The following is a 12,263-nucleotide window of genomic DNA, read 5'->3' on the forward strand; positions in this document are numbered from 1 at the left end:
GATTCAGAGAAATCTCATTTTATGGATATGTATTTGGTATTGTAATTAATTTACATTTGTAAAATCAAATAAAAATGATTTCCAAAAAAAGATAATGCTATAGAAATAACATTGATTATTATGATTAATGAACATAGGATTCTACCAAGGTTGGGAGAAAGCTCATATAGTCTACATCCCTCAGTTTATAGCAGCACCTTTCTTGCCCCTTTCTTGCTTTAGTTGAGATTCCTGCATTGCAGAGGGTTGGACTAGATTACCCTTGGGTTTCTTCCAACTCTAAGATTCCATGTTTAAGCCTTATTTAGAATAAAACATCTGAACTATATCTCAGATAATCTTCTCTTTGTGCAGATTCATGCCCCAAAACCCTCATTTGAAAAGCATGCTCTTGTGCAGTTCAGCAGAATCCGACACGGTCACTCAATTCAGTTTGTTTAATGACAGGACCTACTGGCTTTTGAGTTAGAGTGATGCAGCTGTGCTTATTTTACCTCAGAGGGGAGGAATTAAAACTGGTAGCCTACATGGTTCTTGGACTGTCAACAGCCCACCCACCCCTCCGTCCCCAGCCAGTACATTTCCACAATTAAAAAAAGAAAAAACACCACAGGGCTGCCTTTGCTGTAGTGATTCACCTATCAGTACTGCAGCAGTGATTCATCTATCAGTGCTGCAGAAAAGTGATTACACAACAACAGTTTCCATTGCAGAGATGTTGAAAGAATGAGAACCACGGAGCACAGGGAGCCTGCTTGCCATGAGCTGCGGGTCACATTCTCCCCTTACATAAATTAGCTAAACTCTGACCCTCGTGTCTAACTTTAAATCTGGAAACCTGCAATGAAATCATCCCAGAGTCAGTTGCTAAACAAAGTGCAATGGAATGCTTTTAGAGCTGGAAGGTTGAAATTCATCACGATCAACCCTTTTCTGGCGGAACCCAACAATCGCAAGATGACAAAGATCCTTAGAGTAAGCCATGAGCTGCCAGTGCTTCTAAGAACTTATCCCACCATCCCACTGTAGAACCCACAGATCTTATCAAGTGTTGCCATGGGCTCCTAATGTATATTTTAGAGTTGGGGGGACAAGCTTTGATTATGCAGCAAATGCAGAAATAATAGTTACACAAAGAAGCCGTGTACATCGTAAGCATGTGATGGACAGATGATCCGGGAGAGCACCTACTCTCATACAAATGTATGATGCATGGAGATGGGGACTGAGAGCCCACACCTCATTCTCATGCCAAACTCCATGTAGAAGAAGCAATCGATCCTAGGCTAGCCAGAAATGCAAACAGTAGGGAACAGAGTACAAACTGCCACTATTCGTGGTCATAGGTTGAAGAGAAGTTCCCTTCACGTGTTTAGTGAACATATGGAGAAAGGGGGAATCAGGATCACAGCTACTGTCCCAGCTCCTGGCCTCTCCCTTACGCATCTGAAGGCTGTATGCATAGTTAAATCCCACCTGCACTAAATATTTAAAGCAGTATCATGGCACTTTAAAACAGGCATTGCTTCCCCCAAAGAGTTCTGGGAAATGTAGTTTGTTAAGGGTGCTGAGGGTGGTTAGGAGACCCCTATTCTCCTCACAGAGCTACGATTCTCAAGAATAGTTCAACAATCTTAATTGAGGGAATTGCAGCTCTATGAGAGAAAGAGGGATTGCCTAACAACTCTCGGCCCCCTTAAACTAGCATTCATATGGGGAAGTGACAATGGTTTAAAGCAGAATGATTCCACTTTGAATGTATAGTGCATAGTTCCTCAAACAAAATCAGGAATTCTACGAGAGGCAGGATCTCTGCAAATATACATTATGTGTAGACATGGTGATGGCTGCCATCTTGGGTGCCTTTAAAAGGGGATTAGATGAACTCATGAAGGATAAGACTAACAGTAGGTAATAGTTATGTCAGCTAGTCCCGCCCCCTCACAAAAATGTGTTCAGACCTTCAGACCTTGTTCACTGAACAAGTGAAAATGACTAGAGGAGGAGGCGGGCACAGTCTTCAAGGCTAAGAAAAAAAGGAGGGAGGAGGAAGTCATTTGGAAAATGCAGTAAGCTTTGCCTCGATACTGTTTTGCTTGGTGTTTCAAGACGTCTATCATTCGTGAATATTTTAACAATCTACAGCTTCGGACCGATCAAAATACCTTTTAGTGGCATATGCCCTAGTTATTTTGTTAATGCTTACCACTTATGTCTGCATTATCCAATGACTGTACATTCTGTTCTTATAAAGAATTGATAAAAAAACAAGCATAACAAACAAATGCAGCACTTTCCCAGCTTCCATGGCTCACAGGTTCCCCCTTCAGATGCCAAATACAGGTTCCCTGAGGGCATGTTGTTGCATAAAATACTTTTTAGTGGGAGCAAGAGAAAGTTTGCCCTGGACTCCGCAGACAATAATATCCTTATCCTTGCCATAAATCCATTTTGGATAATAGCAGGGAAGGCTAACCTGCGGCTTTCCTGTATCTTTAAGGCCTTCTCCAAGCCTTTGCCTTGCACAAAATATTTAAGTGCCTTTGCCATTTCCTAGCCAAGCAACATTGTAAGGGGTTGTATGGACTGGGTTAAGGTGGTGGGTACATTGCTGCATCTTCACAGCACCCAAGTATGTCTTCTTTCACTTGGGTCTTTGAACCTAGGTGATAAGATGGAAGAGGAAGTAGTGGAGAGACTGTTTATTTTGTCCCACTTGGTTGACTGAAAAAGCAGCCTAAAGGCAACCCGGTAGCAAGGTACAGATTCTGCAAGCGGCCTTAAGTCTCGTCAGGGGAAAAGGCACATTATATAATAAGAGTATATATATGAAAAAGCAGTCTAAAGGCAACCTGGTAGCCAGGTACAGATTCTGCAAGCAACCTTGAGCCTCATCAGGGGAAATGGCACATTATATAATAAGAGTATATAATAAGCAATTAAATCTGAGCACCACTCTTGCTTTGTGTCAAGTATAATCGGGATCACCACCCAAACAACTCTGCGCCTTACTTCTGCAAGCAGCACCATGCTTTGCAGAATCCAACTCTTTTACTTAAGATTGCCACCTTGTCTCCTGTCTGGAGCCTTGGGGATGGCCAGCCACACACCAAAAGTGGATGCACAGAGTGGATTGTGTCAGTTTGCCAGATTACTGCCAGACTTCTTTAGGCCCATTAACAGTTTATGGGCTATTCTTACATAGCCCTACAGACCTGATCCACAACATGCTCTACTAAAAAGTTATGCCATAGCCAGGCTCTGCAAGATCTAGTGTTTGTTGTGCTCGAGTATTCCACCATAGATTCACCCGCTGTGCTGGGGAAGTCATCTCTATCTCTGCACTATCCATCTGTAAAATGGGTTGGTGTCTTCTAAATGCTCAGCAGAATGCTGACAACATGAGCATAAGAGAGAGGTGATTTGAAGTGAGTTTATAGTCAGGCTCAACTTGTTATTTGTACTGCGTGTACCTTCAGTTCTTGCTTTCTGCCTGTGACACAGCGAAGTCCGGATTGTGTTAGAACAATCTGAGGTGGCTTGGTATCTTGTGTGGATGGTATTGCTTAGTGGCAAGAGACTCGGAGGCACAAGCAGCAGTTGTACAACTTGGGTGTCAGTTCCAAGACATTTTGCTGCTTGAGGTGAAGAATAAGATTCCTTCCCATTTCTAGTAATTACATTCTGCCATTTCTCAGGTCACTTTGCTAGAGCATCCTGTTTCTAAAGTACAGCTTCAAGCCAAGGCCTTCCTACAGGGGCATTATATGGGGCTCGTGACAGCCACCTAAAGAAGGGATGGGATACCTTGCTCTCCAGATGTTCCTGGACTACAACTCCCATGGTCCCTGGCCATCAGCTATGCTGGCTGAGGCTGATGAGCCCAACATCACCTGCAGCTGGAAGATCACAGGTACCTATCCTAAAGCTACTGTTGGCGAGAAGATTATAAATATAGATCTAACTTGTAAGTGGAGCTGCACTCTTTCACCTTCTTGCTCACCTGTTTTGTCACACGCGTGACATCACAACCTTCTGCTTGTATGAAGGTTGCAATATGAAGAAAAAAACAGCCTGAGTTTAGGGTCTTGCCACATGTCATATCAATAAATTGCTGTTTCTTCACCTGTCTCCCACCCAACATCTACACCTGATGTTCAACTGTTCTGTTTTGTACCCAGGTCTTCTTATGTGTGTAAATAAAGGGTTGAGGGTCTTAAATCATTTGATATGATTGAAGACTGGTTGCTGGATAGGTGGCTGACGCACTGTTCAAAATGTGGACCAAGATTTAATTGCTTAAACAGTCTGTGTCTAAGAGAACACAAGGAGGCTGCATTGAGCACATCCCAGACCAATACCATTTCTCTCCAGTTACCCTGTGTTCCCACATAATTATAGCTTATGCATCTCCATCACTCCTAAACATTTGGTGAGGAAACAAGTAACGTTCCATTTTTTTATTTTTTTTAAAAAGGTGGATATAATTACTTATTTATTTTAAAGTGACTGTTCTGTTGAAGGGGCTCCCTATTGTAGCTCCATGGTGTTTCCCCTGTGGAGGGTCCATCAGCGTCTGCCTTGACTTGCTAAGGCACCTTTTCTTCCTCTTGTGTGACAGCCATGTCAAGGTGGTTTTAAGGAAACAGGGACCAAAAACGCTTCTTCCTATTTCCTGAGCCCCAGGACCTTCTTCCAATGGCACCAACTCCAGAAGAAGAGATTCCTTTGCAAAGGAAAGAGATCTTTGAATATACTCGCTTTTCTCCCTATCACAGTGTAGTGGAAGGAAACCTCTAGTTCCCAGAGCAATATAATTGGAAGGAAAAGAGCTAGAAATCCCCCCCCCCTTATTTGACTGGTCTGCCTGCCTGTGTGAATGTGTTTGTCTGTCTGTGTATGCCCCTCACTGCTGAGGGGATGTGTGAGAGACACTGCTGCCTGGCTGCCTTTGTGTCCTGCCTTTGGCGAGTGAGCCTAGCTGAATCTGTAAATGTTGTGTGTTCACTTGTCTACCTGTTTGTACCACCTCTGCTCAGTGCATGTGTGTGTGCATACCTGCTTATGTGCATTCATGTGTGGTCTGCATGCACACAGATGTGCTGTATGGGGTGTGCACACAAGTGCATGATGGCCAAATGAACCACCTTGTAGCCTTGCAGGATGAAAGGGAAAGGTACGGCTTAAGAATTTCCCCTGCATTAAACCCAATCATTTCTGAAACAGCAGCAATACTTGCCCTTTAACTATTGTATGCAAAACTCTTCCTGATGTTTGCATATGCTCTCGTCCTTAATGTTTTAAACAGGTTTTATTTCATTTTTTAAATTCTATTGTTTTACTACATTGCTATTTGCCACCCTGGGCTCCTTTTCAAAGAAGGGCAAGATGGAAATTTAACGAATCAAAATAATATTGTTCACAATCCATTTCAGACTTCAGAAATCAGGTTTAGGATTACACAAAAACATGGGATTGGTAGGAACCGATTTCTAACCCACTTAAATTTGGTGCAGCTTACTCACAGGTAATTGTGTAAAGGATTGCTGCTAAAACCAGAGAAGATCCCAAAGGTTTGTTTTAAGTTGAGTCTACTGGAAAATATTTGACTGAGGTGGGAGTCCTAGCAATCATAATTTTGAAGAGAAGAAACATTAAACTAGCCTAAAAAGAAAAGTTTTCAATTTCCCTGGATTTTATTGCATGCTGTTTCTTTCACAAACCAAAGCAATAATAGAAAGAAATTATGACGTGAAGATGAATAGAGCAATAAATGTGGCTCTGAAAACAACAGAATGCCAGTTTGGTGAGTTTCCATAAGGAAGTTATTGTCTGTTGTGAAATGCATTAAATTGTTGCTTTAAGAGGTGAGCTGAAGAAAGAGCACTTTCAATCAAACAGGCAATATTAACTAAATACATAGGGCTGCCTTATTTTCCTGACCAAGTCTCTAAACCGTTACTAGCAAAGCTACAGGCAGAAATGGAACATGTAAAAACCCTCCTAGCACAAAGACAGTGGTTGGGAGAGCTGCACCTCTTGAATATCTGCCTGCTGCTTGGCTGTCAAAGGCACAGAATCTCCAAAAGAAAAATGTGATAACCCAAACTGACTCCAACAAACTACGTAGTCAGCTTTTCATGCTAGAAGTTTGGCAGAAAGGGTAAGGATTTTACAACTGAATAAAAAAATCACTGATCTGGACCAGCCTTTTCAGGAAAGTCTCTCTCTCTCACACACACACACACTATCTATATGCAAATACCATAGAAGAATAAAGGTATTTTGTGACAAACAAGCCCTTAAGCAGTTTGGGAGAGTGGTTTAAATGGTTACAGACACAAAAGTGAATCCAGTACTATAGCTCATGGTGGAATTAAAGGTTAATTTCAGATCAGTTTCTTGTTGTAAAACCAGGAATATAGTTGGACTTCTACACAAGAAATATAAATTTCTCCATAATAAACTGAATAAATGTTCAACTAATTCCTAAATGAATCCTTGTGACTACTGCTGGTCATGCATATTTTGCTGAATTTACAAAACATAAATAATGTAACATGCTGTTTACAGGCAAGTCCTGACAAGAAATTCATGACCCAAAGTGAGGGCTAGCTTTTATGCTAACCGCTGATTACTGTCACAGAAACGGAAATCTTTGTGCTGTGTTATATAAACACACACACGCCCCAAAACCAAGTGCTAAATTAAAGGATTTAACAGTGAGATCCTAAGCAGGTTTACTCAGAAGCAAGTCACATTGTGTTCAATGGGGCTTACTCCCAGGTAAGCATTCATAGACTTACAGCTTTAATCTATATTATCCAGAGAGTAATTTGCACCCTGCAACATGTTCCCTCCTGAATAAGCCTAAAGAGGAATCTAGGAGGACTGCCTTTGAGGTTGGTAAAATTGAGGTGACCTAGAGCTTGTGGGATTCAAGAGCAGCTGGATCATACAAGGCTTCACTGATTCAGACCTTCATCTCTTTACAGAATTGCTGAGGCCCTCACATCATTCTTCATTTGTTAAGAGCCTGTTATGAAACACCAGCTCAGAGTCTGCAATGACTCAAACGCAGAGCACAGGTGTTTCATAAAACAGGTGAGCCTAGCACAGTGGAATAAGCTCATCCAGCCTCCACCTGACAGTTTCTCCCTCTTCAGTTTGATGGTTACCCCCCCCCAACACAATGTCATGCTAATTCATTAGGTGCAGCTTTCTCTTTCACTGCCTCTCTATACCAGGAGCCTGTTGAATGTCTGCCTATCAGCCAACTATTTAAAGAAAGCTTGGGGGGTGGAAATCACAACACTCCCTAGTTTGGGGAGTGGGCATGTAAATGATGAGGTGAAAGAGGGTGTATGTCCAGTGGCGTAGGGTGGGGGGTGCAGTGGGGCCGGCCGCACCGGGCGCAACATCTGGGGATTAGGGTTAGGGGGCGCACATCCATGGGTTAGGGGGCGCAAATCCACAGGTTAGGGGGTGCAAATTACTTGCCTTGCCCCGGGTGCTGCCAACCCACGCTACGCCACTGTGTATGTCTTCTCTAGGGAAGGACTGCACAGTCGGTAGAGCATAAGACTCTTAATCTCAGGATTCAAGCCCCACATTAGGCAAAAGATTCCTGCGTGGCAGCGGGTTGGACTAGATGACCCTTGTGGTCCCTTCCAGCTCTATGATCAGGGAAGAAATAGCATTGTAGCTACACTTTTATTTTGTGCAGCAAAGCGTGTACTGGGTTCAAATCCCCACACTGTCTTGGGCAAGTCATACTGCCTAGTAAGTTCAGAAATGACCAGTAATCCTGAACTATGACTACGTCCTACCCCATGGACTTAGCCGGGGGGGGGGGCAGCTGCCACCATCAATAAAATTCCATTAAAGTACATAGGAAACTGAGGTTCTCCCCCCCTTCCAACAAAAGGCCTGCCCCCCTAACAAAAATCCTGGCTGCTCCCATGTCCTGCCCTTATTTTTGCGTTCTGTGCCCACAAAGAGGAGCCAAAGGCAACCACATTTCCCCACACCCCTGAACAGATCCAGCAAATCCGGCAGCACAATTCGCATAGGTCAGCTTTTCAAAGGTCCCACGAGGTGCCCTATAAAAGGGCTGTGCCTGCCATATAAGGCAAAGCCATGCTTTTTTCTATAAAAAGACAAACCGACAAACCCTCGTTGTATAAGTAATTTTCTGATGTCACCATCGCCACTGGACGCGCTCTTCTCCTTGACACACGCGCAGCATAAAAAGTTGCATGAGAAGCAAACTTCCCAAAAGTTTACTTTTAATAATATTTTTTTTAAAAAAAAATAATAATGCAAAGAGCCGTTTTGGCAGAATGCGACATGCATATGTGGCATACGCGGAAGGCGGCTCCGTGTCCGCAAAGTCTCTAGCCTGTAACGAGCAGGAAACGAGGAACTCGGCGACAAACTGTTATCGAGGATTGTCCCTCGCTGCTTACACAATGCGATACGGTGACAAGTTGCATAACCGGCGACGGCGGGGTGTGTGTCTTCAAATTCAAGACGCCCGAAAGAAATCCGTCAAAGCCCCCCTATTAACCTGCCTTGCCCCTCCACCCCCACCAGACCCGTCAGTGTCCCCAGTCCCCAATAAGGCATCTCTGGGGCATGCAACGCTTACCCAGCGCGACCCCTTTCTGCACGCTCCTCAGCGCTGCCCGGTAGTCTCTGCTTCTCAGCAGCTCCTGCAAGTCGGTCTTCAGCCTGGCCACTTGAGTGCCTTTGTCCAAGCATTTCTCCAACAAGTCACACAGCAGGACGTTGCAGGCCACCGTCCGCGATCCCAGCAGGACGGACTTCCCCCCACAGAGCCGGCACTTGGAGGGCAAGTCTCCTCCGAGGCATCTTCTGCAGAAGGTATGGCCGCACGACACGGTCACTGGGTCCCACAGAGCCCGCTGGCAAGAGGCGCACAGGAAAATCTCCATGGCTCCTGCCACGGAGAGAGAGGGCAGGCGGGCAGGCAGGCAGGCAGCGGGGCTGGCTAAAGGGTGCCTCCCAGGGCAACGGGCGAAGGGCGATCGCCTCTGAAGAAGAACGGCATCGAAAAGGTGCGGGGATGGAATCGGGGGCGGGGGGTGGGAAGAGGATTTCCCTGGAAAAACGAGTCTCCCGTGGGAACAACTTGGCGTGGCGAAGTAGCCTCCTGCAGTGACCAGGGGCACTTTCCCCAAAAGGCCGGGAGGTTCACCTTCCTGCTTTTGTGGGGGGGGGGGCAAGACCACGAGCCGAGTGGCTCGCTCGCTCTTAAAGGCGCAGGGCTCTTCCCCGGAGGTTCCCCACGCAGAGCGCACTCCGGAGAACTTTGCAACGGATCGGGAAGCAGCAGCTGGTGAAATGCGAGCAGCTTTCCGCTTTCACTTTCCTTTGTTTAGTGCGGGTCGTCGTCCCACCCTTTTTTATTGCCCCTATTTCATCCCTTTTCACCCAAGAGGTGCCTGCTCAGCCTCGTCGCCCGAGACATAGAAGCTTTCAAATGCATCCAGACAGACACCAAAACAAAAACAACAGAGGGAGGCGGCGGCGCAGGGGATGACCCTTTGTCCCCACCACGACCGGGGAAAAGTCAAGCTCGCTCGCAGCGCGCCACCCGCCGCTCCTTTGCCGCGTCTGCGCGGAAACTAAGCGAGCAGGTTACTTTTTGGAGAGGTGCCGGCCGGGGCGGAGTGGAGGTTGCTTGTGTAAGTGCGAGTTCCACCCGCCCCCTTCTCCTCAAACTCTTCTGACGGGTCCTGCTGCGATCGTGCCACTTCGCCGACGCGCTGCCCATCCGCTCCCCTTTCCAAGAGGCTGGGAAAGAAGCGAAAAGCATCCGATTTCCTCCCTCGCCTCTCAATTCATGCAGGACGCACCGGCCGCCTCTCCGCGTGCGTCAACTTGGGGCGAGTTAGCAGGAGGGGAGAAGCGTGGCGGCAGGATTTGCAAACAGAAAAAGCACAATCGGTCACTTTTCTTTTCCTGCTCACTCGCCAGATTGCTTCCCCCACCCCCCACCCCGACCCCTTTGGTTACCTTCTGAACACAGGCGCGCGCACAAACACGAAACAACAACAAAAAAGGCCCGAATATTACATAAAATGTGGAGTAGCCCCATGTGATGGAGCCGGAGAGCTGCTCCATTGGCTGCCGGCTTCGGCCCGCCCCTGTTGTGAAACAGCCATTGCGGAGCGCGTTTCATAACCTCTGAAATGGGCAGTTCGGAGTTTGGAGGTGGGGGCGGGAAGGGAAGACGGGAGAGAGAGAGAAGACCCTACTTTTTCTGGGGGGGCTGCGATCTGTTTTGAAGTCCCCAACCAGGAGGAGGGAGTGGCGATTGCTTGCGAAGCGCGGTTGATGCATCGCAAGAGGCCACGTCTCCTGGGTCAGCTCTGCGTGTACTCGCAGGCAGCCCTTAGTCAACCTATGGCCCTTCAGCTCGGCGTTGCCTCTTCGTCGTTATGCTTCCCCCGGTGAAATGACGCTCCCGGGAAGTATTTGCATGCAGAGTACAAAATGTTCCGGATCTGAAATGATTGCTCATGAAATGAGCAGCGCGAGCAATCCCAGGCAAGTTTGCTCGGAAGAACCAAAGTGCCAGGGAAAGGCGTAGCTGGTAGGTGAGCTGTTCCCTGACTTATAGGGAGCAGGACCCATGGAAGAACCTGGTGGAAGTGGCCTTTTGGGTGTGGCGTGGGCAACGCAGCAGTAGGGGACAACGGTGGCATAATTTACTGGGTGGCTGTCAGGCTTCCTTGGGTGGCCATGGGACAGCCTTCCCCTTGCACTAAAAATGCACTAAATAACATGTATCTGGTAACCTGTGGGCCATCAGGATAATTCAATTCCCCTGCTGTTTGTCCCCCATCACAGGAATGGAGTGGCCAATCCATAGGCCTGTTTAGGTCCCCCAGGCTTCTCCATTTGGCCCACCAGACCATTTGGGCCAAGGCACAGCCCTGAGATCAGGTGTGGGACACATAAACACAGGGCTGGGCCAAAGGGGGGGGTGTCGGAATTGGAAGATGCTTTGAAGCCCCAAACAGTCATCAGATTGAGCTTTAAAGTGCAAATTGCAAGCACCAATGATCAGCTGATTGTCAGTGCTTGAAGATGAGTGGCACTAGAGAGTTCTGCTTTGGAAAGGAAGAAAAAATGCTCCAGTTAAAGGAGCACTCAGAGGAAGTTGCTGTAGGCCCTGATGGGCAGTTACGGGGACCTCCTTTGTCAGCTGTTAAAGTTTAATCATCCAATGTGATTAGAACATAAGGTGATTGGCAGGTAGGTGGTCCCACTCTCCTGCCAAAGTTGAGAGGGTGAGGAGAATCCACCATCTTGAATTCAGAATGCAATAAAACTGTAATAGTCACTTGGAGTTTGTTTGTTTTTTTAAAATAAGAATCCTCGTTTACATCTATCAAGCTTAAATGTTATGTTTCCATCTCTAAAATGGGCACATGTTTTTTGGGAAAGTCTTCTACTTTCTTAATTACTTGATGATATAATGTCAGGTTTCACGAACGTCATTGAATTATTTGCTCTGCACATAGTGCAATTTCCTGCTTTCCATTTGGGGGGCAAGTTGTGTTGGTCTGCGGTTGCTGAATGCCATGTGTGGATAGAATCGACTTGTGTCAAGGGACTTGTAAGTACAAGCAATGGATGGATGAGGTGGAAAAGGGGGGACCTATGTGAACAAGAGTGGTGGTACTGCTTACCTGGGTTTGGTTTCCTTTGGAGCAGAGAACACTGGAGACATGATATTTTTGAATATTTGAGTTTCTTTACAAATATGCATGTAGAACATGGATGGAGACAAACTAAACATGCCCAAATCAGCGTTTTCACTGCCCCACATCAGATCTCCAGGTGCTTACAACTCCAGGCGTGAGTCTCAAGGCGCAATTTCTCTTTTGTTCCTTTTCACAGACACACCCACCTTCATTCAATTAAAACAAGGGGCCTCAGGAAATACTCAGAATATTCCAGAGATTTAGGTACCAAGGACCCATCTTTTAACACTCACAGACATTCATTAAGGATCACCAAGCAGCCATTACACAAGAATATAAGAAGAAGTGTCAAAGGGCCCTCTAGCCCAGCAACCTGTTCTCTCAGCCTATGGGAATCTCACAGATGATTATGGGAAGCTCTCAAGGAGCCTCGCCATTCTTTTTCTTGACAAAGCATATGAGCTGAGTGACAGGCAGGGCTTGGCCACCTTTCATAACACCATTGTAGTCAGCACTGGTGAAAGA

General features: G+C 46.2%; 1 protein-coding gene across 2 annotated transcripts in view; it reads right to left on the reverse strand.

Annotated features, from left to right (window-relative positions):
• Positions 1 to 10,138, reverse strand: part of LOC309364193 (LON peptidase N-terminal domain and RING finger protein 1-like) — a 32,427-nt gene extending 22,289 nt beyond the window's left edge. Inside the window, exon 1 of one of the 2 annotated variants that reach the window (XM_081901054.1) lies at positions 10,042 to 10,138. In XM_081901054.1, the coding sequence (XP_081757180.1) occupies positions 10,042 to 10,123 (82 nt within the window). In that variant the 5' untranslated portion in view covers positions 10,124 to 10,138. The other variant, XM_081901053.1, reaches the window with a different exon arrangement.
• Between the last annotated feature and the right edge of the window lie 2,125 nt (positions 10,139 to 12,263).

This window comes from Podarcis melisellensis, assembly GCF_964234715.1.
Source record: "Podarcis melisellensis genome assembly, chromosome: 2".
Classification (NCBI taxonomy): domain Eukaryota; kingdom Metazoa; phylum Chordata; class Lepidosauria; order Squamata; family Lacertidae; genus Podarcis; species Podarcis melisellensis.